The sequence below is a fragment of the Tupaia chinensis genome, unplaced genomic scaffold (assembly GCF_000334495.1).
Source record: "Tupaia chinensis unplaced genomic scaffold, TupChi_1.0 Scaffold143798_1, whole genome shotgun sequence".
NCBI classification, from domain to species: Eukaryota; Metazoa; Chordata; class Mammalia; order Scandentia; family Tupaiidae; genus Tupaia; species Tupaia belangeri.
This window is the reverse complement of record NW_006203648.1, coordinates 86,287-112,980: the sequence shown is the minus strand read 5'-3', so window position 1 is coordinate 112,980 and position 26,694 is coordinate 86,287. Positions and strand designations below refer to the sequence as shown.

At 38.3% G+C, this 26,694-nt stretch overlaps 1 protein-coding gene and 2 pseudogenes across 6 annotated transcripts in view; 1 reads left to right on the top strand and 2 right to left on the bottom strand.

The window, feature by feature from the left end:
* The window catches only part of HEPH (hephaestin), a 100,673-nt gene that overhangs the window by 26,705 nt on the left and 47,274 nt on the right, over positions 1-26,694 (top strand). For all 6 annotated transcript variants that reach the window (XM_006165126.3, XM_006165124.2, XM_027766977.1 and 3 more), the window contains 3 exons: positions 8,097-8,308; positions 9,434-9,584; positions 12,199-12,411. In XM_006165126.3, the coding sequence (XP_006165188.1) occupies positions 8,097-8,308; positions 9,434-9,584; positions 12,199-12,411 (576 nt within the window). The remainder of the gene's footprint in view (positions 1-8,096; positions 8,309-9,433; positions 9,585-12,198; positions 12,412-26,694) is intronic.
* LOC102500561 (E3 ubiquitin-protein ligase RNF6 pseudogene) lies at positions 18,000-19,816 on the bottom strand (annotated as a pseudogene).
* On the bottom strand, positions 22,131-24,272 carry LOC102497661 (E3 ubiquitin-protein ligase RNF6 pseudogene; annotated as a pseudogene).

The window sequence follows — 26,694 nt, the reverse complement described above, 5'->3', positions numbered from 1 at the left end:
CAACGCCCCATAAAAAAAAAAAAAAAAAAAAAAAAAAAAACCTCTCCAAAAAAAAGAAAAAGAAAAAAAAAATGCATTTTAGAATTTTGAGACACATGTAAAAATATATATTATGAAAATCTGAGATATTTTTAGTAAATTATAAAATAATAAAGATCATTCATAGATAAATTGCCATGCACATTTTTTTAATTCCAGAGGACATATGCTCTTGTCAGAGAGAGAGAGAGAGAGAGAGAGAGAGAGAGAGGGGGAGAAAGAGAAAGCTCCTCTGTAGTAGGGCATGGTAACACTGCAGTCTCTTTCCTCCATCCTATCAAGACTTTGGGCATGCATGCATAATGCATCTGGTATGTTTTTCATACCACCCAGGGTGGGATTCAAACTGTTGTCAGCCATATGAGATCCAGCTCTCAATGCCCAGTGCTTAAAAACACTGTGCTGTGTGATGAGCCGTGCCATGTACATTTTAATGTGCCTTAATATTTTCTGTGCTTATAAAAAGTATATATTTACAGGTACAGATTATGTGGTTTGTACATATTTGCATCCTATCCTCACTAATCATTATTTTGTGTTTATTTTCCCATGCCATTATAAATACAAATGTTGTAGTTACTATATAATATTCTATCACATAGTCATGCCATAATTTATTTCTTTTATGTTGTTTGGATACATAGAGGTTTTTTTTTTTCAATATTTTGAATATTGTAAATTAGCATGCAGTGAATGAAGTTATGTATCCTAGTTTGCATTTTATTTTATTTCATTTATTATTTTTTTAGAGGTTTTTGCCTTAGAGTGCATGTAAGCAAGAAAGAGAAAGAGACAGTGAGAGGGAAAATAAGAAATTACTCCCCAGCGGGCATGGCCATGCCACAATCCTTTCTCCTCCATTCTTCTCCCAGGATCTTGGGCATGCACGCACATTCCCCCGGCATGATTTTCAAGCCACTGGGTCCAGGACTTGAACTGCAGTTGGCCATGTAGGTGTCCAGTGATGTAACTACTATACCATCTGCTGATCCCTCTAGTTTACATTTTAGATTATTGTCTGAGAAGACAATCCTAGAAATGAGATTATTGGGTAATTAATTTTGTTTATTTTCTCCGTGAATATTAACACTTACTAATTCTAAGCCAAAAATTAAAAACAAACAAACAAACAAAAAAACAACTAGTGAAAGCACAAAAAGTAAAATTGCAGATAAGTCTAGAATAAAAGAACATTTTACAAAATAACTGGTCAAATCTCTTTAAGAAGTCAATATTGGGGCCAGTGTAGAGGGTAAGGCACTAGATCCCACATAGCCAACTGTGCGGTTCAAGTCCTGGAGCCTGTGGCTTGAAAATCACTCTGGGCACATGTGCTTTTGTGCCCAAATTTCCAAGAGAGAACAGAGAAAAGGGGATTGTGGTGTGGCCATGCCCTGTGTGTGTGTGAAGGGATGATTTCACACTTTCCTTCTTTCTCAGTTTCTGTCTCTCTGATGAGCATATATGCACTCTAGTAAAAACTTAAAGAAATGAAAAAGAATAATATTGGGGCCAGCAAGTGTTGTGGTGGTTAAGGTGCTAGACTCCCACATGGCTAATCACTGTTTGAGTCCTGGTACAGGCAGCCTGAAAAACACAGAGGACCTGTGCATGTATGCTCCAAATCCCAGGAGAATGGAGAAGGAATTGCAGCATGGCCAGTCCCCTGGGGGATGATTTATCACTTTATCTTTCAGTCTCTCTTTGTCTCTCTCTAAAAAGACCCAGGAGAATGGAGAAGGAATTGCAGCATGGCCAGTCCCCTGGGGGATGATTTATCACTTTATCTTTCAGTCTCTCTTTGTCTCTCTCCAAAAAGAACACATGTGCTATGGCAAAAACCTTAAAAAAAGAAGTGATTATTATTGGGAGTGAATTTGGGGATTAAAGATTTAGCAACCAAATGAAACCAGCAAACCTTGACTAATCCTGTTTATTAAAAATAACTTTTAGAGGTATTTTGAAGATAGTTGAAAAACTTTTGATAAATTGGATATTAGATGATATTAGGGAATTTTAAAAAGTATGACATGGTATTGTAGTAACATGGGTGATACTTGGTAATGTGTTTAGAAATAGAATGTCATGATGTTTGCATTTTATATAAAATAATTTAACAAAAATGAACAAAATGTAGATATACATACACATAAATATAGATAAATATGTAGATAAATCAAAGGTGGCAAATATTAATAATAGATTAGGTAGTAAGGTGATTATTGCATTCTTCTTTTTTCAATTTTACTTTATTTTACTTTATTGTCATTAATTTATTTATTTTGACATTTCAGTATATGAACATTTCTCCCCAGTCCAGTTGATCAAAATATCTTCAACAGATAACACAAACATTTACTTTACATATCAAAAAATTTTAGCTCATACTCTATAGATCTTGACAATTAACAAACAACTTTCAAAATTTCAGAATACTGAATTTTAAAGATAATGTTCAAAATATTTCTTATAATTTTGTATAATTTTGTTTGTGACTCTATAACGACAGAAACAGTATGGTTTTAAATAGTTTTGAGAAAATATTTACATATCAGCTACTCAAATTGTTGAAAAGCAATGCCCAGCACACAAGTTACACATAAATCTTCTCAATTCAGCCCTGCCTACCAAGTATTCTGTGATATAACATCTGCTAACAAAGATCAGTCTCTTTTTCTTCCTTCAAAGTCTTTCTCAAGATAATCCTCTGGTGTGGTTGCTCTTTTGCAATCTCTATTGATTACAGTGCTGGTCTGGAAAAGTTCGGGTTATTTTATGTTATAAATTCTTTCATATATCTTCTCTAATCATCTCTGCCATGCAGAACTATCTATGGTGCCAGGCCTTTTTTCTAAGAGCTTCTGTTGGCTTACTTGAAATCCACCTTAGTTCCTGATTAGATAGTTTTCTGATTTCTGTGATATACCATCAGCTAGCAAAGATCAGTCTCTTTTTCTTCCTTCAATGTCTTTTCTCAAGATAATTCTCTGGTGTTGTTGCTCTTTTGCAATCTCTACTGATTACAATGATGGGCTGGAAAAGTCCAGGTTATTTTATGTTATTAATTCTTTCATGTATCTTCTCTAGTCCTCTCTGCCAGGCAGAATTATTTATGGTGCCAGACCATCTTTCTAAGAGCTCCTGTTGGCTTACTTGAGATCCACCTTAGTTCCATAGATTTCTCATTAATTTTCAGATATGACATTCTATTCAAAGCCCTGTCCAATAATCAATATTTCCAATTTCTGATTCAGTGCAAGAAGCATTATTGAACTTATACAAATAACCCTTCTGCCACAAAATAAGAATACTCCCAAATATTTTCCAATTCCAGAGGGGTCAGAAAGTAAGAAAAGTTTATGTTTCCATTTAAAGAAAAATAAAGAAAAATATTTTAACAAATTGCTGAACCTATCAACAACTCAGAAGAAAGTAAAATGCTTAAATTGGGAAAACAAAACATAGTAAAAGAAATCAGTAATGTTTTACTCAAAAGTCATAAAATTCTATTTCGTCAGTTCAGTCTTATGATCAAACTCTCTTCTGTTGAATATGCAGTATTACTGTGGTCCAATCTTTCCGTTTAAATCCTGGAAGGTAACATTCAATGTTATTATTGATATTTCTTGTCCCTAGCATTCAGTGGGTCATTTTCTTGGTTATCTTTTATTCTCTTATTTCTTTATGTGTCTTTAGTTTTCCTGATAGAGCACTCCTTTCAGAATTTCTTGAAGAGTGCATCTGCTACTGACAAATTCTTTCAGGTCTTGTTTATCTGAGAATGTTTTTTATCTTTTCTTTCCATACGACTTGCCGGGTATAGTATTCTTGGTTGAAACTGTTTTTCACTTAACAGTTTGAATATATTTCCCCATTCTTTCCTTGCTCACATTGCTTCTGATGAGAGGTCTGAGGCTAGCCTGAATAGATAACCTTTATAAGTAACCTGACATTTCTCTCTTGCCAATTTTAGTATCTTGTCTTTGTCTGTAGATTTGGCCAGTCTGGCTATGATGTGCCTTGGAGATCTTTTTGAGTTGATTCTATTAGGGGTCCTTTGTATTTCATGAGTCTGGATATTCAAATGAGTCTCTAGACTTGGAAATTTTTCTTCCAAGATTTCATGGAATAGATTATCAATGCCCTTATTAGTTTCCTCACATTCTGGTATACCAATTATCTGGATGTTTGGGCGCTTAATGCTGTCTATTATTTCTTGTATAGTAGTCTCATTTTGGGGGGATTATTTTCTGTTTTTTTTTTTCATTTTTTTTTCTAGATCAGAGATTTTGCCTTCAATAGTTGACATTCAATTTTCTGCCTGGACTAATCTGCTTTTAATACTTTCAAGAGAGGTTTTGATTTCCTGAATAGCAACCTTCATCTCTAATGGCTTCATTTGATTCTTTTTTATGTTGTGTATTTTCTTTTCAGGTCATGGAAGAACTTCTACATCTCCTGGAACTCATTGTCTCTTTTTTCCTGCATCTTCTGGAATTTGTTATCTCTCAGCTCTTGCATCTCACTTAGTTTTGTCACTATGAATATTCTGAATTCTCTATCAGACATTTCTATGAGTTCTACTGTACTGTCTGTGAATAATGAGAAACTGTTCTTTTCCTTAGGGGAGAGATATTTTCTTGGTTTCTCGTGTTTCTTGTGCCTCTGCAGTGGATTCTGGTAATTCTATGACAAAAGTGTCTCCTCTACTGTGCTTTGCAATGTGGTATGCACAGAAAGAGATTACTAGTTCAGATTTATAAAAAGAAATTTCTTCCTTAAAGCAGAAGGTTCAATAAGCATTGAGGATTTCAATGATTCTAAAAGTATTGAGATGCTTGGCTACTGTGCACAAAGGCCTATCTAGACATTCAGTGTGTGGGGAGTGAGTAAGTAAGGTTAAGAAAATAAAAGCAAAAGATAAAAAACTAGAAAAATACTACCAAAGGAAGAAAAAAAAATTTACACATAAATAATGAAAACAAGCCAGGACACACCTCAGCTTTAAAATGGCTTCTGAAGCTAGTAAATGAAAAGAAAAGGCCCAAGATGAGGAGAAGTGGTTGAAAAATTTTTTAAAAAAATTAAAATTTAAAGAGAGAGAGCATGAGACAGACAGAAAGACAGATGGCCAGAGACAGCGGGAGGACAGGTTTCCCTAAATTGTCTGAATATTTTGGGAGTCTAGAACATGGAGTTTAGAGCATAGCTTCACTGAAAAGGCCAGAACAAACCTCGGCTTTTTTTTTTGGAGAGGTTTTTGCTATAGGGCACATGTGCTCACCAGAAAGACAGAGAGAGACAGAGAGAAAGAAAGCAAGAAATCATTCCCCCCCGCCCAGGGGATTGGCCACACTGCAATCCCTTCTCCTCCATTCTCCTCTTGGGATCTTGTGCATGCATGCACATTCACTCGGTGTGAGTTTAAGCCTCCGGGTCTGGGACTTGAACTATGATTGACTACATGGAAGTCCAGCAACATAGCCATTACACCAACTGCTGGTCCCACACCTCAGCTTTTAAATGACATCTGATATGAACAATTGAAAAGAAAAGGCCCAAGGTGAGAAGAAGTGGTTGAAAATTTTTTTAAAAATTAGAGAATATGAGACAGAGAGACAGATGGCCAGAGAAAGTGAGAGGACAGAAGTTGCCCTACCTTGTGTGAATATTTTGGAAGTCTAGAAGATGGAGTTTAGAGCATAGTTTCCATGAACAGGCCAGGACACACCTCAGCTTTAAAATGGTTTCTGAAATTAACAAGTGAAAAGAAGAGGCCCAAGGTGAGAGGAAGTGGTTAAAAAATTAAGAGGTTTTTGCTAGAGAGCATGTGCGCTTGCCAGAAAGAGTGAGACAGAGAGACAGAAAGTGAGAAATCACTCCCAAGGGGGGATGGCCATTCCATAATCCCTCCTCCTCCATTCTCCTCTTGAGATCTTGGGCGTGCACACACACACGTCCGGTGTGAGTTTAAGCCATTGCGTCCAAGATTTGAACCATGGTCAACTACATGGGAGTCCAGCAACATAGCCATTATGCCAACTGCTGGCCCTATAGATTAAAAATATAAAGAGAGAGAGAGAGAGAACAAGAAAGACATAGGGCCATCTTCTAAAGGCTCTCATCTTGGATCTTTTCTTTTCACTTGCTAATTTCAGAAGTCATTTTAAACCTGAGGTGTGTCCTGGCTTGTTCAGGGAAGCTATGCTCTAAACTCCATATTCTAGATTCCTGAAATATTCAGGCAATGTAAGGAGACCTCTGTATTCCCGCTATCTCTGGCTGTCTCTCTTTCTGTCTTGTGCTCTCTCTCTTTAATTTTTTTTTTTTTTAATTTTCAACTACTTCTTTTCACCTTAGGATTTTTCTTTTTGAAGCCATTTTAAAGCTGAGGTGTGTCCTGGCCTGTCCAGGGAAGCTGTGCTTCTTGTCTGAATAATTTGGGAGTCTAGAAGATGGAGTTTAGGGCATAGCTTTCCTGAACAGGCCAGGCCAGGTCATACCTCAGCTTTAAAATGGCTTCTTGTCTGAATATTTCAGGAGTCTGCATTATTCTTTAAAATTTTCTGTCTATTTGAAAATTTTGAGAGTTAGGAAAAATGAATAAATAAAAAAGGATAAGTTAAAAAACCATCCCATATTGGGGACCAGCAGTTGGCGTAATGGCTATGTCGCTGGACTCCCACGTAGTCGACCGCAGTTCGCGTCCTGGACCCGGTGACTTAAAACTCATGCCGGGCGTGTGTGCATGCGTGCCCAAGATCTGGAGAGGAGAACGGAGGAGAAGGGATTGTGTGGCGTGGCCATCCCCCCTGGGGGGTGATTTCTTGCTTTCTGACTCTGTCTCTCTCCATCTGTCTGGCGAGCGCACGTGCCCTATAGCAAAAACCTCTCCAAAAAAAAAAAAATCCCATATTATGCACTCTTTTTATAAATTGTACTAAAAATACCCTTGCATAGGCTTCTTTGTTCAATTTTATGGTAATTTCTTTAGAATACATATTTAAGATGTAGAATTGCTATGCCAGAGGGTATACATACTAAAAATCTTGGTATCTATGCCCAAATTGTACTTTGGAAGGATTTGCAGTGCCATAAATTTGGCATTCTATCAGGAGCACCTGAAAGGGCCTCTTTCCTTGCAACTTCACTGCAGAGGGGCAGTATTTTTAAACTTTGTTAAAATGACAGTCTTGTCAATAACAACATCAACAAAACAGTGTTGTTTTAACTTAAAATTACTTTTAGTTGTTTTTTAACTTAAGATTATTTTAAATTGAACATTCTTTTCAGTTTTTATTGCGTATGTCACTTTATTTGCAAGCATGAACCTTTTAAAGGCATTTGATAAATTTTATTGACTCTTTCTTCCAAAAGAGTTATTCCTGTTTACACTCACCCTTTTTATAGATGAGTGAGATGGGTAACTGTCATCTGAACCTCTCCTAAACAGCATTTATTATTATATTAATAATTTGTAAAATCTTTGCTAATTTGTAGTTGTATATTACTTGACCATGTCCTGTGTCCATTTAAGAAATTATGCAGCCTTAATGCTTTTCATATATACACAAGCATACATATATAACATATAAGCACTCACATGTACATACATACGTATAGAAAGGAAAAAGTGTTTAACAGTCAGAGCTGCTCAAAGATAAAATGGGCTATAATCGCAGGTAGTAAGTCTCCCATCACTGGAGAGATTTAAGCAGAGGTGCAGAGGTAGGGATATAATAGCAGGTTATGCTTTCAAGTGAAAGGTATTTCAGGTTAAGTCTTTAAAGTTCCTCTTAATTTTGAAGGCCTATGATTTTGAAAAACTGAAACCCAGTAAGTTTAAATTGCCCTGGTTCATGTAGCAAGTACTAGAAGAACCAGAAACCAAACTCTTGTCTTTTGTCTCATAGACCACAGGGTCCTTTCTAATATTCCATATTCCGTGTTGCATATTCCATTCCACAATGCCTGTGTACTTTATGATCTTTATCCTTCTGTTTGGAGCTGTTGATATCTAGACAATATGAGTAATGAGTCCTATGTTTTCTCTGCAGGATCATCCCACCCTGGCTTGGTGGCCAAGCCCTTTGAAAAAGTAACATACCGCTGGACAGTCCCCCCCCATGCAGGTCCCACTGCTCAGGATCCTGCCTGTCTCACCTGGATGTACTTCTCTGCCATGGATCCCATAAGAGATACAAATTCTGGCCTGGTGGGCCCCCTGCTGGTGTGCAAGGCTGGTACCTTGGGTGCAGATGGCAAGCAGGTATTTTCAGGGTTTCTGCCTAGGAAGTCTGCTGGAAGAAGGTTGAAGCTGAATTGCTGGATGAGAGCTAAGCATGGAACTCAGTTTGAGAGGTGAAGGAGTAGGAAAAATAATTGTTTCATCAGAAAGTAATAGTTGGTGTTAACATGCATACTGTTTTTTACTCACAAACATAAACCTTCCTTAGCTTCTCTTCTTTACCATTTCATATCTCCTTATTTATTTTTCTTTTTTTAGAGAGGTTTTTGCTATAGGGAGCGTGCACTCACCAGAAAGACAGAGACAGGGAGACAAAAAGTAAGAAATTACCCCCCAGGGGCACACGCACCTGGCATGAGTTTAAGCTACCAGGTCCAGGACTCGAACTGTGGTCGACTACATGGGAGTCCAGGGACATAGCCATTACGCTGACAGCTCATCCCTCATATCTCCTTATCATCATCTCCTTGATTTTTTCTTTTTTTCCCTCTTACATTAGTGAACTCTGACCTTTGTTCCTAATCCCTAAATCTTCTTTAATATTTGCTTGTTTTCTTTCATATCCAGCCTACCATTTCCAGTTATATAATCTTGGGGAAGTTACTTAACATATGTTTGACTCAATTTCTTCATCTGTAAGAAAAATTATTAACAATGGAAGAAAGTATCTTGAGTTTCTGTGAAGATTAAAATAATCCATAGAAAGTGCTTATAATAACTAAATGTTAGCATTTTCAATAGTAATAATAATCGCTTTTCTCTTACTATCTAATTTCACACTAGAGCCGTCCTCTTTTCATCTAACTACCTTCTCACACTGCTTTCCTCAGGTGATTCCAGGCTTTCTCTTAATGTACTGTACCTCTTCTTCCTAATTCTCATCCTGTATTTCTTTCCTGCCCCCTTTCATACTTTCTTCCATTCCAGTCTTATCCCTTTATTCTGACATTCTCTGATCTGCAATTTGAGGTTACCTAAAGAAACACTTCCTGGCAACAACTATGCCTCTAGATAAGAGGTTTGGGCTTGGCTCTGAGTCTGTAAAGGGAAATAGGAAAGAATCAGTGATCCTTAGATGTGCAGTTACACAGACTACAGTTGCTAAAACCATTGTCATTCTTCCCTCTGATTTCTCTGGGTCTACAGAAAGGAGTGGACAAAGAATTCTTTCTCCTTTTTACTGTGTTGGATGAAAACAAGAGCTGGTACAGCAATGCCAATCAAGCAGCTGCTATGTTGGATTCCCGACTGCTGTCAGAGGATATCGAGGGCTTCCAGGAGTCCAATCGGATGCATGGTATGGGGAGTACTTTTGTTCTGGGCTACAACTGAGAGATTCTAAGTAAACAATAACCCTAACCATAATGATCATTCTCTGAAAATACGGATCCCATTGGTCAGTTCTGTCCCAAGAGACAGAGCTGAAGGATTCAGCCTAAGTTTTCTTATACTTCTTGAGTTGTGTCCTATGCCATGCAGTGTGGAGGACACTGGGAGAAAGTACTATGCTGAGAATTATGAATAAGGGATCTAATAGTGTGAAGAATAATCTGGAGTAATACCTTTGCCAGCTTTATCTCCCTTTCTCTTATCCCCCACTACCCTTGTTCTGCTATTCTCTACTCCTGGCAAGTGTGGTTATTTTTGCTCCATGAACATATATTGCACTTTGCTGATTTCATGCTTTCTCAATGCTGTCTTCCTCTTAAAATGCCCCTCCTTATATCTTTGTCTTCAGCCTGTAGAAATTCTGTCTAGTCTCTAAGACTACTCTAAAGCTACCTTCTCCAAGTAACCATTTCTTATCACCCAAGCCCAAGGTGATGACATCCTCCTCTGAACTAGCACTGCATTTCAATCAGACCACTTTAATAGCAAATTTCATACACTTAATATTGTAGTTATTTGTTATATGGCTTTTGACTTCTGCTAGAGTGTAGCCTCTTTAAAGCTGAATATTATATGAATATAATATACTGCTTATCTCTGTATCTTCTATACACCATATAATGCATAGTAAATATGTATTGGAATAGTGAACTACCAAATGAATGAGTAAATGGGTGGGTGAATGAAAGAGAAGACGTGATCCCATTTTGCAAGAATATTTCAGTACTTTGAAATTAGACTAATAATATGCATGAAACAATTCAAGAACAATCCAAGACAACCTATAATTAAGTGCTTAATTGGGTAGAATAGCTTTTCAGTGACATAAGAGTTAAGAGGAGGAGAACATTAATGAGGGACAATTGAATTATGAGATTCCAAAAAAGAATGAAATTCTTCAGCTAGAGACTGAATGTGTTTTCAATCAGGAAGAAAGAGGCAGGAGAAGCAGAATCAGTGGATTAGCAATTTTCCCATCAGTATTTCAGGGCATAATCAAGCAGGGTGACTCATTAGAAATCATTCCAATGGATCTGTGGAGATACTAAAAAGGGGTCAGATTCAACAAATATCCCTGTATGGTGGTGGGGGTGGGATAGAGTATGGAGGAGGGGTATAAGAATGAGTGTATTCTTTTCACTCTCTCTTGGTTCCCAACACTAGTTATTGTCATCATCTGTAAAAAGTAAGATAATCCCATGAACTAAATTCATTCCACATTGACTTTATTGAGCACCTAATTGGTAACAGGCAATGTGCCAAGTGCTCAGGAAGTCACATACATACAGAAAAAATAATATTCTTTCAGCTAGGCCAGTTGTCAGCCTAGTTCAAGAGATACATTTGTAAGTAAGTCATTGGACTTTGTGGTGAGACATATTGCAGAATTTTTCAGGGTTAAAGGTTCATGGAAATGAGAAGAAGAGTGCTAATAGTAACTCTGCTTCACAGATAAGGATATTTGAGCTGAGGTATGGTGGATGAGTTGCCATAGAGAGAGATTTGATATAAAGTTTATTCCAGGCAGAGGGAACAGCATGTGAAAAATCAACAGGTGTTTTCGAAGCACCTACTATGTCTAAAGGCCTTGGGATACAAACAGAGCTTACAGGATAATGGTGTGTGTGTGTGTGTGTGAGAGAGAGAGAGAGAGAGAGAGAGAGAGAGAGAGAAATGGTGAAAGGAGTGATTGCAGGTAGCAGTTTCAGGAAGGAGGCAGTTGCATTTCAGATTATAGAGTTTGAGGCCAGAACACCAAGGCAGTGGCAGTGAAATGAAGAGGAGACAGATTGATAACAGAAGAGAATCCTAATATTTTATGGAGGGTGTCGAATGAGAACAAGATGGGGACCAGCAGTTAGCGTAATGGCTATGTTGCTGGACTCCCATGTAGTCGACCGTGGTTCAAGTCCTGGACCTGGCGGCTTAAACTCATGCCTGGTGCGTGTGCGTGCATGCCCAAGATCCCAAGAGGAGAATGGAGGAGAAGGGATTGTGGCGTGGTCATCCTCCCTGGGGGGTGATTTCTCGCTTTCTATCTCCCTGTCTCTCTCTGTCTTTCTGGCGAGCGCACGCGCCCTATAGTGAAAAACCTCTCCAAAAGAAAAAAAAAATGAGAACAATATGGAGACAGAACAATCAAGAGAGGTTGTAAGAGAACCAGAAAGTGTAGTGCCACAGAAACCAAGGAAGAAATTTCAAGAAGGTGTGTGTGTGTGTGTGTGTGTGTGTGTGAAGATATGGTAGTTGAGAGTTCATTATTTTGATATTATCAAAATGTCATCAGATGTAGTGGAAGAGTGGTAGGAGATAAGGCCAAAAAGGGAAGTTGGACCTTCATCCCAAGGATATAGATCTTCATGAACACAACCAGAGTAGCTTGGAGAAGGCAGTGGAGTTGTGAATGACTTAATCATTTCAGGTTGTGGGAAACCATAGTTTAGAACTATGTCATGCTACTGGCTAGTATCCAAGTAGTCTGATCTCATATCCCCATCTTGTCTTGTGTTTTTGTTTTCCAGCCATTAATGGGTTTCTGTTCTCTAACCTGCCCAGGCTAGACATGTGCAAGGGTGATATAGTGGCCTGGCACCTGCTTGGCCTGGGCACAGAGACTGACGTGCATGGGGTCATGTTTGAAGGCAACACCGTGCAGCTTCAGGACATGAGGAAGGGTGCAGCCATGCTCTTTCCTCACACCTTTATCATGGCCATCATGCAGCCGGATAACACTGGTAAGTGCCTTATCAGTTGGCTCTAAGATTAGAGGCTTTGTTGAGTATGAGACTAGGGGTAAGTGAGGAGGAGAAAGGGCTGATGAAGAAATAAGCATGTTGAAGCTGCTGGGGATGTTTTCAAAATACTTTCATCTTCCTGTTCAATGTACTCTCCATATTTTGGTTCTTTGAATTCTATCCTCAGCTGCAAACAGAATAGAGTGAGTAGAAGGCTGAGGACCCTTCTTTCTGGAACAACAGGAGAGAAGCCAGGATGCCGCTCAGCTTCCGGGTAGTTCTTATATGGAAGAGACTTGACCACATAGCCCACTGAACACTTAAAGATTTTATAGCCATAGTCCTTGCATTAGGAAAAGGTCAATGAAATGACTTTTACGTGCTTTCGACTCTGATACTCTGGGAATTCTTCTGCAAACTTTTCTACTTCTGGAATATGTGTGGAAGTTACTCTTAACACTTTCAGCTCAGGAATCAGATCAAAGGAGCTCTAGCCCAGACTCTTTCATTAACTTGCCCTGTAACTTTGGTCTAATTACTTACCCTCTCTGTGGTTATATTTCTTCTTTCTTTATTCTCTCCCCTCTTCTTTTTTCTTTTCTTTTTTTTTTTTTTTTTTTTTGGGGGTATTTTTCCTTATGGGGGTTGGTGTCCCAGAGGGAGACATAGAGACAGAAAGCAAGAAATCACCCCCCAGGGGGGATGGTCACGCCTCGATCCCTTCTCCTCCATTCTCCTCTCGGGATCTTGGGCATGCACGCACACGCGCCCGGAGTGAGTTTTAAGCCACTGGGTCTGGGACGCGAACCGCAGTCGACTACGTGGGAGTCCAGCGACATAGCCATTACGCTAACTTCTGGTTCCCTCTTCTTTTTTATTTTGTAAGTAAATTTGACTTGAATGTTCTTCAGATTCCATGCATTTCTGACATTTCATCACTCAGCAGTATTTTTACTTGTCTCTAGGGTGTATTCTTTGTCCAGCCAGTAGGTGGCAATGGTGTTTGTATGAAAGGCTGTCCCTAGAGTTCCTAGTAGTATTTTAGTTCTGTAAGTTTCATTCATATTTGGAAAAACTGTCCTTAAAACAAGTATCCTTTGAAAATTTAATAATTTAATACTAACACTGGGTTTGGCAAACACTTTATGTAAAGCTGGTCTCTTTAGACTTCTTGGATCCACATTTCTGCCCATCTTCATGGGTTACTTTCTTGGTCAGGGAGAGTTGTAAGAAAATTAGAAGTATTGGTTAATGGATCTGAAAGGGACAAGATAAACAACTACTTGCCTTAGCCTGATAGCCAAGTTGCAATTTTAATTTCCTTCCTGCAAAACCAGTCATGTTCTTCAGGCAAGTCTGTGTTCCTGCCCAGGTTCACCCTTACTTTGGATGAATTATTTTTGTGCCACACAAAGGCCCACGAAACGGGGCTGTAGATAACTTAAAAAACATTTTAGGGCCAGCCCTGTGGTAGAGTGATTGCAGAACTGGATATCCTACATTGTTTGACTGAGGTTTGAGTCCTGACCCTGGTGGATTGAGGACCATGCCTAGAGTGTGTGTGTGTGTATATGCATGTGCATGCATGCACAAAGTTATGACAGAATAGAGAAATGAAGGAGAAAGGCTTGTGGCATGACCATGCCCCATTTAAAAGAGTAAAGGCTTGAAAGGTTACTTTTGAGAAAGATTTCTGAAAACATTTTTTTTTTTAGTTTTTCCATGAGGTGTGTGTGCTCTCTCACAGAGAGAGATGGAGAGAGAGAGAGAGAGAGATCACCACCCCTCAGGGGAGATGCCATGCAGCAATCTCTTCTCTTCCATTCTCTTGAGATTTTGGGCATGTATACACACATGCCTAGCATGATTTTCAAGATACCAGGTCCAGGACTCAGGCTGTGGAGTCAGTCATATACATTTAGAGCTTTAAATTCCATGCCACCTACTAGCCCAGATTTCTCTTTCTTTTTTTTTTAACTAGTAAAAGCACAAACCATTTTTAAAATTATAATTTATAATTTTCATATAATAGTTGTATATATTTATGAGATACCATGTTGTTTTTCTAAACATGTATACTCATAATGTGTAATGATCATATCAAGGTGATTGATAAACATATGCATTATATTCAATATTTACCATTACTTTGTTATTACATTTATTATACACACTCTTCTACTTTTTTTAAATTTAAGTTTATCCATTCATTTATTTAGTGAGTGAACAAGTATGTGTTTGAGATTGGGAAGAGGGAGGGAGAGGAAGACAGCATTCTACAAAAGGGTCTTTTTAAAAAATAATTATTTATTTAATTTCATTTATTATTATTATTTAAATTTGCTATATGGCATGTGTGCTTACCAGAGAGAGAGCAAGAGATAGAGAAAGAGAAAGTGAGAAAGCAAGTCACCAGGTCCAAGACTTGAACCGTGGTCAATGTGGGAGTCCAGCACCTTAACCACCATGCCACGTGTTGCCCTCCCCAACAGTGTCCTGACGCCATAATCTACCCCCAGGCTTCAGCTAGCCCAGATCATGAGCAAGTGCATGCCAAGTGTATTCAGAGAGGTCTCTGGACTTAGCTGGGACCCTTCTTATGTGGGATTGACTTGGTGTGTTGCGTTTTACTTCCATGTCACTGTCTGGTCCTTCTTTTAGTTTATTTTCAAATGTGTATTGAACTGTCATGAACTATCTTTACTAGTTTTCTATAATCTATTCACTTACTTACTGTTAATGAAGTATTGCCCAATCCTTCTCCAAGCTTCTAGCACTTCTTTATTCTACTTCTATACTATTTCTTTCTCCCCCTCCCCCCCAAAAAAGAGGTGATTAACTCTATTAAAAGATGGGAAAATGAACTGAACAAAAATCTCTCTAAGGAAGACATACAAACAGCCAGAAAGCATTTGAGGTAATGCTCAAAATCTCTCATCATAAAGGAGATGCATATTAAAACCACAATGAGGTACCACCTAATCCCTGTCAGAATGGTGGACATTAAAAATACAAAAAAATGGGACCAGCAGTTAGTGTAATGGCTATGTCGCTGGACTCCCACGTAGTCGACCACAGTTCGCATCCTGGACCGGGTGGCTTAAAACTCACGCCGGGCACGTGTGCGTGCATTCCCAAGATCCTGAGAGGAGAATGGAGGAGAAGGGATTGTGGTGTGGCCATCCCCCCGGGGGGTGATTTCTCGCTTTCTGTCTCTCTGTCTCTCTCTCTCTGTCTGGTAAGTGCATGCGCCCTATAGCAAAAACCTCTCCAAAAAAAAAAAATGATGATAAGTGTTGGCGGGGTTGTGGTGAAAAGGGGAACTCTCCTACACTGTTGATGGGAATGTATTTTGGTCCAGCCACTGTGTAAAACAATATAGAGGTTTCTCAAAGACCTGCAAATAAAACTACCATTAGATCCAGCAATCCCACTTCTGGGTATCTACCCAAAGGACAGGAGAATGCTCAGTTGGAAAAGTGCTTGCACATCTATGTTTATTGTGGCCTTATTCCCATTTACTAGGATATGGAACCAACCCAAATGTCCATGAACAGATGAATTGATGGAAGGAAGTGTGACACATATACTCTATGGAATACTATTCAACCATAAAAACAAACAAAAAATACCCTGTCATTTGATAGAAAGATTTATTGCTGAGTAAAGCAAGCCAGGCTATGATAGCAAGTTTTACATCTCCATTTGTTTTATACCAACTATCCTTACTCTATGGTAGAGATTGAAATGTTAGATGGCATAAAAGCAGTGAAAATAGTTATGGACACTGAAGATAGTGTGGAATGGGCGGGGCGGCAAAAAATAGGGTATAGATAAAGCAGGAGAAAAAATAGACATGACATTTGTGGGACACTGAAATGGATTATCGCCTGTTGATGATAACATGTATAGTATTCTCAAGTGGAGTAGTCTGAGGTGTATTTCATGTTGAGTAAATTCTCTTTACAAGCCAAATGATGTATAGCTATAAAATGTTGAAAAAATAAGAAGAATTCAAAATAGAATCTGGAAAAAATGAAAAGCCATTTGCTACTGATGATGTGGATAGTAATGTCTTTGTCTTGACCGACATGCATGAATACAGTGCACATTAATCAAGTCAAAAAACATACTATGTATATATTATCAGCAGCAGATAACTTTTCATTTTTGTGTCTATTAAATGTGATGTTTACTTTTTTCAGATCCCTTTTGTTTTGTTTCAGTATTTATTAGTAGAAATAGATCTTCAACGCATACTTCGTGTTTATAGAAATTCTACATTCTCTTAAGGGTTTTTTTCATTTTACCTGGAAGTATTTTGGGGCATCAAAGTTAACTGAATATATTATCTATGCATTTGATTCTTTACAGACATTTTTAGACTTTACAACTAATTTGAGAAACCATGCATATTGTATGCCTTACTTAATAACCCAAAAGAATTTGCATTTTCAATAAAGTTACAAAAAACTGAACTCAAGTTTAATAACCTACATGTTCTAAATTTCCCATGTTCCGTTTCTTAATATAAATAAACATTTGTTCAGTATTATATATTGCTTGCTGTCTAATAAGTCAGATTGTCAGAGATGCTTCAGTACATTATTTTTAAATTATATCTTTAGTCACTTTTTTTTCAGAGATGATTAAACAGTGTGCCATATACAAAATTAGCCAAAAAGCATAATTAAGAACCAAACATGTAGTTTTTACACTAAACAACGTAAACTTAAAATTATATATACCTACATACACACATGGTATGCTGAATATTAAATTTAACATTTCAAGTGGCTTAAATAAATTTAGCAGACATTCAGCAAAACACTCTCTCATAAGAATATTATTTTCCTTAGAATAAAAAGTTAATGAAAGGCTTATTTATTTTTGAGAGGTTTTTGCTGTAGGGCGTGTGCACTCGCCAGACAGACAGAGAGAGACAGAGAGATAGAAAACGAGAAATCACCCTCCAGGAGGGATGGCCATGCCGCAATCCCTTCTCCTCCATTCTCCTCTCAGGATATTGGACATGCACGCACATGCGCCCAGTGTGAGTTTAAGCCACCGGGTCCAGGATTTGAACCGCATTCGACTATGTGGGAGTCTGGCGACATAGCCATTACGCCAACTGCTGGTCCCATGAAAGGCTTATTTATATACTAGTGTCTGGACATAGTGTTAAACCTATGAAACTTGAAAGTCCAGGTAAAGTCTGGTACACTGTTAAGAAAAAAGAAGACTGATTTTTAATCTACTGAATTGTGCAAATACAAAAGTGCTCAGCATGACAAAACTACCGAAATAAAAACATTTTAAAGGTTATTTGGTTCTAGCAGTGTTAACTATTCTGTACTTTGGGAATTTAACATTTGTATTGAAAATTTTATGTACATTTCTTCTTTTTAGCAAGTTAAAAAAGCACACGAAGAATAGTTCAAACTACAATCTGTTATTTTCCAACCTGGCTAGTTCATCACATATAACTCAAGAAATGAATGCTTGAATATTCACTTCTATTAAAATACAGTATTTGAGTAGATCTCATCCCTTTATCCATTGTTTGGTATACTGGGCCCTAAAACAGACTACCGACAGATCAGACAAGCACAATTTTCTGAGAGCCACTGGTAATACAGTGAATGTGAAATTTATGAGTAGAAGGTAATTGCCTGAGCTTGTTTCCAGTTACATAATCACTGATACAAACACTACAAATTTTACATAGTTCACTATCAATACTGCTATGCTCATAGTTACGGGTGGAAAGATTGTCAATTTGCTCTTTGGTTAAACCCTGTATTTGATCATCATCATCACCTTCATTGAGTAAAAAGAAATAAGCAAGTTGAAGAATAGGTAGTGCTCCAGTTTCAACTAAATTCTTTGAATTTTGCAACTGCCTGCCACCTCTACTATCACTGTTTGGATATGAGGCTGGCTGGTCTCATTTTCACTTTTCATTTCAGTGATATTTTTCTGGGCCTGCCTGTCTTGAGAGAAACTTTCACTGTCACAAACAGTACCTAAATTACTCAGTTCTGAGTGCATCTCTGGTAAATGCTGACCATTTCTCTGTGTCTCTGACTCAGATTCAGCCTCCATAAGAGAACTTAATTCTCTAAACCCAGTCATGATTTGCCTTAAAATTGACTGATCTGCCACTGATGATGACTGAACGAGCTCATTCTTAGAAACCTTACAAAGAGAAAAAGGAACTGTTACAGTACTAATATAGGTTTGAATGCCTAACTGCTCTAAAAGAGAAATAGTTTGGTGAAAGCCCCCACTATTGCTTTCAATAGTAACTGTATTTTCTGCCAGTCCTACTCTAGATCGAGTTCTATTTGCAATACTATCCTGATCTCTATTTTCTCCAGAACTAATCCTTCTCACTTGAAGGTTCACTTGAAGGTCCAGCATGATTGTTGGATGTCGTTGAGCAGCAATTGAAGGTCTGCTGGACTCTTCTCCTTCTATTGTTATTCTTAAAACAAGTCTTGAATTAGAGAAAGGGGTATATGCAGTATTTCTGCATTCTCTATCTTGGTCTAAAAGGACCTAAGTTATAACTCTCCTCCTAACATATCTTCTAATGGTTTGCTGTAAAGGTCTACTTCCCCTTTGGGAATTATGATAAACAGTGCCACTCTGTCACTGAATTGGAGAACAGCTTCGACTACTGAAAGTAGACCTTAATCCTATTGGCTTTACTCTTCGGTTTATATTCCTCACTGTAACATTAGTTCTAGCCCCATTTCCCCAAACATGTGCTGCTCCGAATCGCTGCCCCTCGCTTTGCCTGAGTTCTTTACCACCTAATTGGTTTATGTGACTATTGAAATTAGTGCATGAAGCATTAGTTCCAGCAATGCCAACTGCTCCCCCAATTCCATTTATTAACCTTCCCAAAGTTGAGAAAGACCTTTTGTCTGAATTGTGCCCCCCTAAACCAAGCCTAGTCCTTGGAATATTAGAACTACTGCCATTGAAATTCATAGAGGTTTGGCTTCTTGTTTGACTAGCCACAAGACTGGTTGATCTTTGTTGCCCATTTCTAGTATGATCTCTGCTAACATCTGAAAATGGAATGCTTGTACAATCTTCTCCTTGAATTTCAAATCTTCTCTTTTCATGATTTATATGTATTACCAGAATAAACCAAAACTCTCTATTGTTTGGATTTGTTCAATTCACAGCTCTCCAAATTTGTTTCCCATTCTGTGCACTTTGAGTTTCATTTCCTGTGCGACAAAAGGTGTTCAACCATTCTAGCAGAGAGTCTTCATTTTAACTTTGTGTAGAGACTTCTGAATCTGTTATTTGTCCCATTTCTCAAATCAGGCTGAGATGCTAATTGTTCCTTGACTCCATCTAACGACTGTTGTAGTTCTTCTGACGTAAAAAAAAAAAAATGATGATAAGTGTTGGCAGGGTTGTGGTGAAAAGGGGAACTCTCCTACACTGTTGATGGGAATGTATTTTGGTCCAGCCACTGTGTAAAACAATATAGAGGTTTCTCAAAGACCTGCAAATAAAACTACCATTAGATCCAGCAATCCCACTTCTGGGTATCTACCCAAAGGACAGGAGAATGCTCAGTTGGAAAAGTGCTTGCACATCTATGTTTATTGTGGCCTTATTCCCATTTACTAGGATATGGAACCAACCCAAATGTCCATGAACAGATGAATTGATGGAAGGAAGTGTGACACATATACTCTATGGAATACTATTCAACCATAAAAACAAACAAAAAATACCCTGTCATTTGATAGAAAGATTTATTGCTGAGTAAAGCAAGCCAGGCTATGATAGCAAGTTTTACATCTCCATTTGTTTTATACCAACTATCCTTACTCTATGGTAGAGATTGAAATGTTAGATGGCATAAAAGCAGTGAAAATAGTTATGGACACTGAAGATAGTGTGGAATGGGCGGGGCGGCAAAAAATAGGGTATAGATAAAGCAGGAGAAAAAATAGACATGACATTTGTGGGACACTGAAATGGATTATCGCCTGTTGATGATAACATGTATAGTATTCTCAAGTGGAGTAGTCTGAGGTGTATTTCATGTTGAGTAAATTCTCTTTACAAGCCAAATGATGTATAGCTATAAAATGTTGAAAAAATAAGAAGAATTCAAAATAGAATCTGGAAAAAATGAAAAGCCATTTGCTACTGATGATGTGGATAGTAATGTCTTTGTCTTGACCGACATGCATGAATACAGTGCACATTAATCAAGTCAAAAAACATACTATGTATATATTATCAGCAGCAGATAACTTTTCATTTTTGTGTCTATTAAATGTGATGTTTACTTTTTTCAGATCCCTTTTGTTTTGTTTCAGTATTTATTAGTAGAAATAGATCTTCAACGCATACTTCGTGTTTATAGAAATTCTACATTCTCTTAAGGGTTTTTTTCATTTTACCTGGAAGTATTTTGGGGCATCAAAGTTAACTGAATATATTATCTATGCATTTGATTCTTTACAGACATTTTTAGACTTTACAACTAATTTGAGAAACCATGCATATTGTATGCCTTACTTAATAACCCAAAAGAATTTGCATTTTCAATAAAGTTACAAAAAACTGAACTCAAGTTTAATAACCTACATGTTCTAAATTTCCCATGTTCCGTTTCTTAATATAAATAAACATTTGTTCAGTATTATATATTGCTTGCTGTCTAATAAGTCAGATTGTCAGAGATGCTTCAGTACATTATTTTTAAATTATATCTTTAGTCACTTTTTTTTCAGAGATGATTAAACAGTGTGCCATATACAAAATTAGCCAAAAAGCTTAATTAAGAACCAAACATGTAGTTTTTACACTAAACAACGTAAACTTAAAATTATATATACCTACATACACACATGGTATGCTGAATATTAAATTTAACATTTCAAGTGGCTTAAATAAATTTAGCAGACATTCAGCAAAACACTCTCTCATAAAAATATTATTTTCCTTAGAATAAAAAGTTAATGAAAGGCTTATTTATTTTTGAGAGGTTTTTGCTGTAGGGCGTGTGCACTCGCCAGACAGACAGAGAGAGACAGAGAGATAGAAAACGAGAAATCACCCTCCAGGAGGGATGGCCATGCCGCAATCCCTTCTCCTCCATTCTCCTCTCAGGATATTGGACATGCACGCACATGCGCCCAGTGTGAGTTTAAGCCACCGGGTCCAGGATTTGAACCGCATTCGACTATGTGGGAGTCTGGCGACATAGCCATTACGCCAACTGCTGGTCCCATGAAAGGCTTATTTATATACTAGTGTCTGGACATAGTGTTAAACCTATGAAACTTGAAAGTCCAGGTAAAGTCTGGTACACTGTTAAGAAAAAAGAAGACTGATTTTTAATCTACTGAATTGTGCAAATACAAAAGTGCTCAGCATGACAAAACTACCGAAATAAAAACATTTTAAAGGTTATTTGGTTCTAGCAGTGTTAACTATTCTGTACTTTGGGAATTTAACATTTGTATTGAAAATTTTATGTACATTTCTTCTTTTTAGCAAGTTAAAAAAGCACACGAAGAATAGTTCAAACTACAATCTGTTATTTTCCAACCTGGCTAGTTCATCACATATAACTCAAGAAATGAATGCTTGAATATTCACTTCTATTAAAATACAGTATTTGAGTAGATCTCATCCCTTTATCCATTGTTTGGTATACTGGGCCCTAAAACAGACTACCGACAGATCAGACAAGCACAATTTTCTGAGAGCCACTGGTAATACAGTGAATGTGAAATTTATGAGTAGAAGGTAATTGCCTGAGCTTGTTTCCAGTTACATAATCACTGATACAAACACTACAAATTTTACATAGTTCACTATCAATACTGCTATGCTCATAGTTACGGGTGGAAAGATTGTCAATTTGCTCTTTGGTTAAACCCTGTATTTGATCATCATCATCACCTTCATTGAGTAAAAAGAAATAAGCAAGTTGAAGAATAGGTAGTGCTCCAGTTTCAACTAAATTCTTTGAATTTTGCAACTGCCTGCCACCTCTACTATCACTGTTTGGATATGAGGCTGGCTGGTCTCATTTTCACTTTTCATTTCAGTGATATCTTCCTGGGCCTGCCTGTCTTGAGAGAAACTTTCACTGTCACAAACAGTACCTAAATTACTCAGTTCTGAGTGCATCTCTGGTAAATGCTGACCATTTCTCTGTGTCTCTGACTCAGATTCAGCCTCCATAAGAGAACTTAATTCTCTAAACCCAGTCATGATTTGCCTTAAAATTGACTGATCTGCCACTGATGATGACTGAACGAGCTCATTCTTAGAAACCTTACAAAGAGAAAAAGGAACTGTTACAGTACTAATATAGGTTTGAATGCCTAACTGCTCTAAAAGAGAAATAGTTTGGTGAAAGCCCCCACTATTGCTTTCAATAGTAACTGTATTTTCTGCCAGTCCTACTCTAGATCGAGTTCTATTTGCAATACTATCCTGATCTCTATTTTCTCCAGAACTAATCCTTCTCACTTGAAGGTTCACTTGAAGGTCCAGCATGATTGTTGGATGTCGTTGAGCAGCAATTGAAGGTCTGCTGGACTCTTCTCCTTCTATTGTTATTCTTAAAACAAGTCTTGAATTAGAGAAAGGGGTATATGCAGTATTTCTGCATTCTCTATCTTGGTCTAAAAGGACCTAAGTTATAACTCTCCTCCTAACATATCTTCTAATGGTTTGCTGTAAAGGTCTACTTCCCCTTTGGGAATTATGATAAACAGTGCCACTCTGTCACTGAATTGGAGAACAGCTTCGACTACTGAAAGTAGACCTTAATCCTATTGGCTTTACTCTTCGGTTTATATTCCTCACTGTAACATTAGTTCTAGCCCCATTTCCCCAAACATGTGCTGCTCCGAATCGCTGCCCCTCGCTTTGCCTGAGTTCTTTACCACCTAATTGGTTTATGTGACTATTGAAATTAGTGCATGAAGCATTAGTTCCAGCAATGCCAACTGCTCCCCCAATTCCATTTATTAACCTTCCCAAAGTTGAGAAAGACCTTTTGTCTGAATTGTGCCCCCCTAAACCAAGCCTAGTCCTTGGAATATTAGAACTACTGCCATTGAAATTCATAGAGGTTTGGCTTCTTGTTTGACTAGCCTTGTTTTTTTTTTTTTTTAGCCACAAGACTGGTTGATCTTTGTTGCCCATTTCTAGTATGATCTCTGCTAACATCTGAAAATGGAATGCTTGTACAATCTTCTCCTTGAATTTCAAATCTTCTCTTTTCATGATTTATATGTATTACCAGAATAAACCAAAACTCTCTATTGTTTGGATTTGTTCAATTCACAGCTCTCCAAATTTGTTTCCCATTCTGTGCACTTTGAGTTTCATTTCCTGTGCGACAAAAGGTGTTCAACCATTCTAGCAGAGAGTCTTCATTTTAACTTTGTGTAGAGACTTCTGAATCTGTTATTTGTCCCATTTCTCAAATCAGGCTGAGATGCTAATTGTTCCTTGACTCCATCTAACGACTGTTGTAGTTCTTCTGACGTAAATTCTCCAGGGGTGCCAAAAAGGTTATGATCTCTCATTAGCTGGCAATCTTCATTGAGTTCATTAATAAACTGATAATAGGCTTCTTCTCTATGGAGACGCTCTTGCTGCCATCTTCTCTCATTTTCGCAATGATTATGGTCTTGAGATGAGGATTCTTTACCACCACCATTTAATCTAGATCTAGACTGATTCATACTGAAATTACTGGCTTTCTTATTTTCTTTCATCATGCTTTTAATATAGGCAATGGGATCCATCCTTCAATTGTCTACTCCTTTTTTGAGAGTTGCCCATCTTGCCAGGACTGGGCATTCTGCCTCCTGCCTGGAAAAACTGCAACGGGCTCCTGTCCTCTCCAGTGCCAGAGGCTATGGTTGGGAGGCGTGAGAGGTTTGCAATTGCACCTCCTGAAGCTACTGTGCCCTGTAATCATCAACTGAGGAGAGAATCCTGAAACTCATGCTACAGCGTGGGGTGGTCTCCCTGAAGGAGAAACTGTGGGAGAAGAACAGCAGGTTTCAGCTCTTTTCTTCAATGGCCAGTTCAAATCCCAGAGTTAGGTGATCCTCTCAGTGGAAGGGAGATGCTCTGCTGCAGGTCGGAAGCTCGAAAGTACTACTGGACTCCAGATCTCTTATTACCCACCCCATCTTATACAGTCTCTAGTATCTACAGTGGTCCTCCCTGCTATTATACCTTTCAATCTTTCAATTCAGTATATATTGAGCAGGGAAATATTGTACAACTCCTTTTTTCCAAAGTCTTGCTTGCTTCCCTTAGCATTAAATCTTCCGTATTTGTTCACATTGTATTAAATATCAGGGTCATTTTTTTTTTTAATGTCTGAGTAGTATTCTATAGAGTACATGTGCCATACTTTTTAAAACAAATTTTTGGAGAGGTTTTTGGAGAGGGTGTTTGCGCTTGCCAGAGAGAGACAGAGAGACAGAAAGCGAAAAATCACCTGCTGGGGGGGATGGCCATGCCGCAATCCCTTCTCCTCCATTCTCCTCTTGGGATCTTGGGCACCTTGGGCAGGCCCCCACATGCACCCGGCGGGAGTTTAAGCCACCAGATCCGGGCCTCAAACCGCTGTCAACTACATGGGAGTCCACAGACATAGCCATTATGCTAACTGCTGGTACATTTTAATTTCTTTTTTATGCCATAGTTTTTCAATGCACTTGTTTGTTCTTAGACATTTGGGTTGATTCCATGTCCTAGCAATTATAAATAATGCTGCAATAAACATGGATGTACATGTCTTTTTGAAACAGAGCAAGAACCCCCTAATGTATTTTCTAGGGTTCCTGAAATATAAAGTCCTTTTGCATTATAATGGCCCAGAGTAAGGAGTAAGTCTTCAGACTTTGGTTATAATAATGACTAACATGGACCGTGAGTGAGGGCCATTTGACATCTAAAACTCTCACTTAAAAGGAAAGAAGATTTTAATATGTAAGATGTTTTGTAGACTGGAAACTGCTGGCTGTGAGCTCAGAGACTCCAGGCTGAATGGTTCCAGACACTGGAAGAGGAATTTGATTATCTAAGGCCTCACCAATCAGGAAAGTCCATGAGATGATCACGCCCTCTTGGACCAATCATTGAACTGATCATGCACCTAGGACCTCTGTCCCTAAATTTTGCCTTAAAAATGCATGTGGGGAACATTTCGGGGAGACCGGGTCTTTTCAGCCTAAGCTGCCTGCTCTCCTTGCTGCTTTGCGCTTTGCAATAAAGCTGTACTTTCCTTCATCACACCATGTGCCTATGGCTTGGTTTTATAGCGCTTGGGCGAGCGAGCCTGATTTGAGTTCAGTAACAGTTTTTGGTGACCCAGATGGGACCAAGATCCTGCATTGCCGGGGTCCAGCCTCGGCAGTGGAGGGTGGCTCATACACAGGAAGGTGACACGGGTGTTCAGAAACAGAAAATTAGACTGAGACCTCATTGCTCCTTAGCATATTCTCAGCCGGTGTTCAGAAACAAAAAATTAGACTGGGACCTCATTGCTCCTTAGCATGTTCTCAGCCGGCCACCGCCAGAGCCAGCTCCAGGCTGCTGCGCCGTGGCTATTAAAACATGCATATTTATTGAGGGAGGTTTAGGAAGTAAGGAGGGTGAGGGGTAGTAAAAAATTTACTCTAAGGAACAGGGTATACAAAGCATGGAAGCAATAATTATAAAACATGCTGTTTGTCTAGTCAGATCAGGTAAAGTCAATCACAGTTCTCAGGATGAGGAAGTCCATTGGTCTGTTGTATCTTCTTCTTAGATCTTGATTACTGGGAAGGGTCTTTTGAAGAGGGGGCTTGCAGGATGTTTGATAACTTCAGTCCCAGGCCAGGGCGATAACGTTGCTGGTTACAACGACCTAGATGGAAATCTTGTCTTGCTAAGTAAAGACACAGTTAATATATGGACTATCTATACATTACAACAATAGAGGGTGAGTCTATGATCTTATATGGGAAAGGAAGATGATCTTGTAGCTCAGGAGACAACACAGGATGTTTTATTAGCAGTTTTTCATAGTCAACAGCACATAGATGAGAAACTCTTTGTAGTTGAAAGCTACCTGTTGCTTTAGATAAGAGCTCCCAGCTAAAATGGTTAATCTTTCTGTGGAGCCCTCAGCTTTGTTTATTCTGTTGTCCCATCCAGGCTTTTTCCTCTAATAAATCTGTGGGTTCCTGCATTTTGTTTGTTGAGTCTGTCAAT